The 8,090-nt window shown below is 37.9% G+C and overlaps 1 protein-coding gene across 1 annotated transcript; it reads right to left on the reverse strand.

The window, feature by feature from the left end:
- Positions 1-6,862: 6,862 nt before the first annotated feature.
- On the reverse strand, positions 6,863-7,795 carry Or5t7 (olfactory receptor family 5 subfamily T member 7). The gene has a single exon (NM_001000312.1). The coding sequence runs from the start codon at positions 7,793-7,795 to the stop codon at positions 6,863-6,865; it is 933 nt and encodes a 310-aa protein (NP_001000312.1).
- Positions 7,796-8,090: the final 295 nt, after the last annotated feature.

The following is an 8,090-nucleotide window of genomic DNA, read 5'->3' on the forward strand; positions in this document are numbered from 1 at the left end:
GAAAGTACCAGAGACCTGGGAAGTGACAGACTCTCAGAACTCAAAAGGTAGAGAGAGAACTTGTTGAGCCCACCTCCAGGAGAAGACAGGGCATCAAGTGGGGGATGGGTTGCTATACCAAAATCAAAACTCTGATCTATAATTGTTCCAGTCGGAAAGAAGTGCAGATATGGAAATGGAGAAGAGTTTGTGGAAACAAGGTCCAGGCATATGTCCAAAGTGGGATCCAGTTTAAGGGGAGGCTCCAAGGCCTGACACCATTAGTGAGACTATGAGACATTCACAAAAAGGGACCTATCATGACTGCCCTTCAAAAGACCCAGCAAGCAGCTGAACGAGTCAGATGCAGATATGTGCACCCAACCAAGGAACGGAAGCTGCTGACCCCTCTCGTTGAATTAGGGAAAAGCTAGGGGAAGCTAAGGAAGAGGGCAACCCTGTAGGGGGACAAGCAGTCTCAGTTAAACTGGACCCCTGATATCTCTCAGACACTGGACCAGGAGCTAGGCATCATACACCAGCTGAGATGAGGTCCCCAACATGTATACAGCACAGGACTCCCAGGTTGGGGTTCAGTCAGAGAAGATACACCTAACCCGCAAGAGACTGGAGGCTTCAGGAAGTTTAGAAGTCTGGTGTGGTGGGTGGGGTGGGGACATTCTGTTGACATTGGGGAAGGTCAGGTTGACTGTGAGGAGTTATGGGATGTGGAGCAGTTGGAGGGTGGACCAGGAGGGGAATAAAAAATAAAATCTGGACTATAAATAATAATGAAATCCTGTCTAGTTCTAAAAACCTAGCCAATTATCTAAAGCTATTATACTCATACATATAGGAGGACCTACAATCAACACTTTTCTAAGCCAGAATTGTCCCTAAATTACTCTATGAATGTGGCTTTATACCCACTGATATTTGTAATCCACACTTCTCATTAAGAAAAATATTATTTGCAATGAATGATGAGGATTAGGAAAACTTACAACCCGTTTCACTGAAGGATTGTTTACCCTAGTTCCAGTGGTAAACCTTCAAAACAAATCTTGCACGTAAGGCTCAATCATGGAATATTGCAAAAGAGGGGACTGTAAGCATTTTTGCTTCTGTATTTGTTTTGTCTCATGACATATTTTCTTTATTTACATTTCAAATGTTATCCCCTTTCCCACTTTCGTCTCCAGAAACCACCTGTCCCCTCTCCCTCCCCCTGATTCTGTGAAGGGGCTCACACATATATCCACGCCCTCTAGGCTCTCGGCCCTGGTGTTCTCCTACACTTCAGCATTCGGTCTTTCCAGGACCAAGGGCCTCTTCTTCCATCGATTCTCAGTAAGTCCGTCCTGTGCTACATACGTCCCTGGAGCCATGGATTGCTCCATGTGTAAACTTTGATTGGTGGATTATTCCCTGTGTGCTCTGGGTTGTCTAGTTGGTTGGTATTGTTATTCTTACTATGAGGTAAGAATAGACATAACCCTACAGCTCCTTGAATCCTTTCTCTAACTCCTCCATTGGGACTCCTTTCTCAGGCCGATAGTTGCTAGCTAGAGATTATTTGGACTTCATTCATTAAGTCTTTGAAAATTCATTTTTTTCAGGAATTTTCATGAACATTTCCAGTCTTACCAGGGATTTGTTTTCTAGTAGATGGACTGGGAAAAACTCTATCCAAATGTACATTCCACATGTGGACTTTTGACATTTGTGACTTAAGGAATCATTAATAAGACAGGAATCTTCAATTTGTTTTGACAGGAGAATAACCTGATTAATTGATCATGAAGTAGTAGTCATTAAAATTTTAAGCTTTTTCCCTTGGAAAATTAATTTTGCCTTTATTCAACTACCATGTCATATGGTGTCAACTCTTTGGTTTGTTTGTCTTTTATTCAGGTGAGAGAGAAAGAAGGCCAATGGCAACACAAAAAGGGTAGGGGATAGGCATGTGATCTGGATCTTAGCACCTTTATCAGCTTTGGATTTTGATAAGCTACTAGGGAATCATGTTTTGGTTTCTGGTACAATGGAGGATGGTTACTTGCTTCTGTAATTAGAAAATTATAAACATTTAGGGTGAGGGTGTTGTAATAGTAAGAATGCACTTGCAAGTAAGTAGGTCCTTTTCTGTATGGGGACTCGTAGAACACATGTTTGATGTCATCCTTATTGTTTACAGATGACACATCAGATCAGAACAATGTCGTGGTTAGAGCAATAAATTTAATTTTTAGTGATGTGGTCTCAGAATGGAGGACCTCTGTCTTAGTTAAGTCTTTTTTGTTGTTGTATTTTGTTTTTGATTTTCTGAAAAATCATAATAACCAAACGCAACTTGGGGAACAAAGGGTTTATTTGACTTACATTTACTGTGTCATAATTCATTGATATAAACAAAGACAGGGATTAAAGTCATTATCCTCAAGATTACAGCTGAAGCAGAGACTATGAATGGATGTGTACTGCGTATTGGTTTCTTCCTTATAGCTTAGTAGCCTGCTTTCTTCTACTGTTTGGTAGAAGGAACATTCATACTTCGGTGGCACTCCTGAATGAAGTAGACCCTCTTGAATCAATTAATTAATAAAATGTCATACAGACTTGGCTACAGGCCAATACCATAGGGATAATTTTATCAGGAAAGATTTCCTATTTTCAAGTATGACAAGATTTGTTTCAAGTTGATTAAAAACAGCTGGCAAGACCCATTAATGTGTGTCAGAGGTCACAATGATAATGATATATGAAACTTGGGTGTCTTATTGGATTTTGGTTGACCTCCTCTGCAAAAAAATAAGGTAGAGGTTTGGTAGGTAAGGGGAAATTAACATACTAGGGAAGAAATTAGAAAGTAACTTAACTGGAGAAATAGGTTAGTTATTCCTGAAGAGGGACAGAGAGGGACAGAACATCTAGTAGGGTTTGGGCAGATTGAGAAGTTTTTAGGGTCCCAAGAATCAAGGACTTATTGTAACCTAATAATAGTCTGAAAAGGGATATCTACAGAAAGAACTGAGTAAAGTTTAGTCTTGGAGAAAGGGAATGAATTTCTGTGATTATCTATGTTTGCGAATGAGATAGGGGTGTCTATGAACACCTAGGAGTCACATAGATCCCCTGAAGACAGACTGAGTCAAGTTGTTCTAGGTAAATTCTTCTAGCTTTACTCAAATATTTATGATCACTGACATCCTGATTTCTTTATATCTCCCAGAAAAAATTATAATGAACTTCACCCACACACCATGAACAAACTATCCCTTTGTGGTGTATTTATTGTTGATGGGAAAAGTCATCTTTCCTTGATCTGCATTATTCAGCACCCCATAATATTGCAAACTACTTAATTCTGAGTATGGTGACTCATACTACCATCAAATATAAATAAATTCTGATATTAACTGATAAACTCAGATTCTGGGTCTATAACTTAGCCTACTTGGGAAGAAAGGAGTTGAAGTGATTATGTAAGTACTGTCTTCCTGGTTCGTAATTACAATCTAGGTTTCTATGGTTAAGCACAGCCTTTGTATTGTGGTTAATAGGCTAATGAAGGTTTTTGGGTTTTCAGGGGATTTGATGGATATTATTATTATTATTATTATTATTATTATTATTATTATTATTCACTGCCTCATGGAAGCCTTTGTTTTCATTTGTGGGAATCCTAAATTTGAATAGAATTTTCTTTTTTTTTTTTTTTAATTTATTTATTTATTTATTTATTTTTTATTAACTTGAGTATTTCTTATATACATTTCGAGTGTTATTCCCTTTCCCGGTTTCCGGGCAAACATCCCCCTCCCCCCTCCCCTTCCTTATGGGTGTTCCCCTCCCAACCCTCCCCCCATTGCCGCCCTCCCCCCATAGACTAGTTCACTGTGGGTTCAGTCTTAGCAGGACCCAGGGCTTCCCCTTCCACTGGTGCTCTTACTAGGATATTCATTGCTACCTATGGGGTCAGAGTCCAGGGTCAGTCCATGTATAGTCTTTAGGTAGTGGCTTAGTCCCTGGAAGCTCTGGTTGCTTGGCATTGTTGTACTTTTGGGGTCTCGAGCCCCTTCAAGCTCTTCCAGTTCTTTCTCTGATTCCTTCAATAGGGGACCTATTCTCAGTTCAGTGGTTTGCTGCTGGCATTCGCCTCTATATTTGCTGTATTCTGGCTGTGTCTCTCAGGAGCGATCTACATCCGGCTCCTGTCGGTCTGCACTTCTTTGCTTCATCCATCTTGTCTAATTGGGTGGCTGTATATGTATGGGCCACATGTGGGGCAGGCTCTGAATGGGTGTTCCTTCAGTCTCTGTTTTAATCTTTGCCTCTCCCTTCCCTGCCAAGGGTATTCTTTTTCCTCATTTAAAGAAGGAGTGAAGCATTCACATTTTGATAGAATTTTCAAAAAAGATATGTTGTATTCATGCTGGGTAGGGGATATAATGATGTAAGTATTGTGGAAAATAAGATCCCAGGAACATAGGTGTTAAACAATTTTTTTGTGTGTTGGTGGTATCTACAGAAAAGAAACTGAGACTCCTTAAACCATGGGTAGTTATAGATATGAAAAGGAATGGAATGTGTACAGGGATAGTAATCTTTTCTCTGGGATCTTTTCATAAAGCAAACATAGTTATTAATTCTATTTGTAAGATTGAGTTATATACACTACAAAATCAAGAGAAAAGGGAAAAGTTCTATTGAAACTGTGAACGAAGCCAAGGAAGTGACCATAGTTTTATTCATTTCTGGAATAACCTGATTCCAGTAAACTTAGAATCTCAAATGCAGAGCTAGGGTTTGTGGACAGTGTGGTCAGTACTATTCCTGGATGGGACTCAGGAATATTAGTCATCCAAAGACAAAGATCAGGTCAGGGCAAAATGACTGGTGCGGTGACAGAAGAGTAGGCACATTGGTAAACTTGAAACTCTGGTAGAGGAAGAGCTGAGACTCTGGTAAAGATAGCTCATATTCCTGGTTAAAAAGAAGGGAGGTACCCTCTACAACCTCTCATCCACCAAGTTCCTTCCCTCCATCTACCTTCTATATCTACTTTATTTCCCCTTCTGAAAAGATTCAGCCATCTTTCCTCAGCCCTCCTTGTTATTTGGCTTCTTTGGGTTTGTGGAATATTGTGTGCTAATCCTGTACTTTATGGCAAATAAACACTTATAAGTGAGTATATACCATACATGTCCTATATGTCCTGAGTTACCTCACTCAGGATGGGATGATACATTTTATTTCCATCCATTTGCCTGCAAAATTCATGGTGACCTTGTTTTTTAATAGCATTCCATCGTGTATACAAAGCACATTTTCTTTACTCTTCAGATGAGGACATCTAGGTTGTTTCCAGCTTCACAATACTATGAATAAAACTGCTGTGAATATAGTTGAGCAAGTGTCCTTGGAGGATGGTAAAGTATTTTTGGTTATATGCTGGGTCTTAATTATGGGCAGAATAATTCCAAATTTTCTGAGAAATTGCCAAATTGATTTCCATGTTGGTTAAACAGGCCTGCACTCCCACCAGCAATGAAGGACTGTTTCCCTTGTTCCACATTCTTACTAGTATGTTCTTTCTCTTGAGCATTTGATTTTAGCCATTTCAATGGGTGTACGATGCAATCTCAGAGTCATCTTGGTTTACATTTCCCTGATGGCTAAAGACGTTGAACATTTCTTTGCTTCTCAGCCATTAAAGATTCCTCTGTTAAAAATTCTATTTTTCTCTGTACCTCAATTTTAATTAGGTTATTGGGGCTGCTGGTAGAGAAGGAGGGATCAGGCATCTGTTTGGCCACAATAATTATTACATTTCTTAATTCAAAAGTATATGAAAATTTCTGTTTCTTTATTTATGCCTGTAAGAAAGTGTTCTGTTCTCCTTCTGAATGTAAGTTGAACAAAGACACCTAAGGTGAATGAAATCAACTGCCAATATTTCATTCTTCCAAATCTCTCCTTTCTGTCCTGGCAAATAACCCAGTCTGTAGTGCTGAATACTGAGTGCCTGATAGGTATGCTGGGATGGATCATCCTACAGGTATGCAACTGTATCCCAAATCCATCACCAAATTTCTGCTCACATCTTACTTTTAGCAGGAGTACTAACTACCTTTAACAGAGTTTCCCATTTTCTTTTTTAATATTTATAATTTATTTATTTATTTGCTTTTATTCCAGTATCAGCCTTCCTCTCCTCTCAGATCCTACCTCCATTCCCTCCTCCTCTTCTCTTCTGAGGAGGGGGAGCCCCTCTTTGGGTTTTCCCTACTCCCACTCAACTGCAGGTGAGGGGGGACTGAAATTGCAATCCCAGAGGATCAAGAAATTTTCTGATTTGGTCTCATAGTAATATCAGAAGCAACATTCATAAAGTCTAGCCAACCTGATTGCTTAAACATGAACTGATCAAGGACAACAAAATTTTATTTAGGCATTGTGATATAACATCAAATTTTATAAAATTTAAAATATAAGAGAATTTAGAATATTACTTAAATAGAAATGAAACAATGTAAAACTATATTAAATATTAAATGAATAAGTATATGCAAATACATCAAAGTAAATATATTATATATAGTATGTATAATATCATATAAATATATTACATATATTTGTGTAGTGTTTGTTTCAGGTAGTATCATTATCGTATGAAATATACATATAAACATATATAGGGTTATTAATATACAAATTTAGATGATATAATCCTTTTCTATTGAAAATAAGACAAGAGAGGCATTAACTATCACTTTTCATTTAATGTCTACTGAATATTAAATGAACAAAAAATTTTAACAAATAATTCATATTAAAAAATATAATTTTATTTTTCACATAAGATTTATAGAAAATATTTTTATCCACAAATTAGTCTTTTACCAAACACTTTTTTTATTGCCTCTTTAACATCTTTGTTCCTCAAACTATAAATGAGAGGATTCAGCATTGGAATTACAATGCTGTAAAATATTGACACTACCATGTCATGTTCCAATGCATAACTAGCACTTGGTCTTACATACATGAAAAGAACAGTGCCATGAAACGTAGACACTGCCGTTAAGTGAGAACCACATGTAGAGAAGACTTTTCTTTTACCTTCAATAGAGCGTGTCTTCAGAATAGCAGACAGAATGAAACCATATGATAACAGTACAATCAGGATAGTGGCTACCTCAATAAACCCAGCACAGTAGAAGAGGAGAAGCTGATTGATGTGGGTGTCCGAACAAGAAATTGCCAGGAGAGGAGGGATGTCACAGAAAATATGACTAACTTCATTGGATCCACAAAATGAGAGTCTGAAAGTGGCCACAGTGTGAATAACAGCATGTAAAATTCCACCAGCATAGGATGCAATGATGAGTGGTACATATACTCTTGGTGACATGCTCACTACATATAGAAGAGGATTGTGAATAGCCACATAGCGGTCATAAGCCATTGCTGCCAAAAGAAAGCATTCAGTTGTGCCAAAAGTCACAGCCAGAAACATCTGTGTGGCACAGCCAATGAACGAAATGACTTTCTTTTCTAACAGAAAGTCAACTACCATTTGTGGTGTGATAACAGAAGAATAGCAGGCATCTACGGAGGACAACACACTCAGAAAATAGTACATGGGGTTGTGCAGGCGGGAATCACCAATGACCAGAGCAATTAGTCCTATATTTCCCATGAGTGTGAAGAGGTAAATTGCTAGAAAGAGGAAGAAGGAAAGGATCTCCAGGTCAGCATTGTCTGTGAAGCCCTTCAGTATAAATTCTGTGACTTCAGTGATGTTTTCCATGTTGAAATCTCATAGAAGAAATTGAAAGTAATCAGCAAATCATAGCTTATATAACTGTAGATTATACAGTATTTTAGTATGAATGAGGTGAGTTGTGTCTCTCTATATATATTGAAACACATACAGAAACACATACAGTTTCAGACAGAGACACATATTTGTGTACATAATTACATAATTTTAAGAAAATCATGAGTAAAGACAATAACATGATGCTTATTTGAGTTTTAATGTGCTACTCATTCCAGAACCACATGTTGGGCATGTATGTTTAATCAGTGTCTTTTTAATAAAT

This window comes from Rattus norvegicus, chromosome 3 (genome assembly GCF_036323735.1).
Source record: "Rattus norvegicus strain BN/NHsdMcwi chromosome 3, GRCr8, whole genome shotgun sequence".
Classification (NCBI taxonomy): Eukaryota; Metazoa; Chordata; class Mammalia; order Rodentia; family Muridae; genus Rattus; species Rattus norvegicus.

What these genes read in the sequence shown, in the direction of transcription:
- Or5t7 (NM_001000312.1), bottom strand. Translation starts at nt 7,795, where the DNA reads ATGGAAAACATCACTGAAGTCACAGAATTTATACTGAAGGGCTTCACA.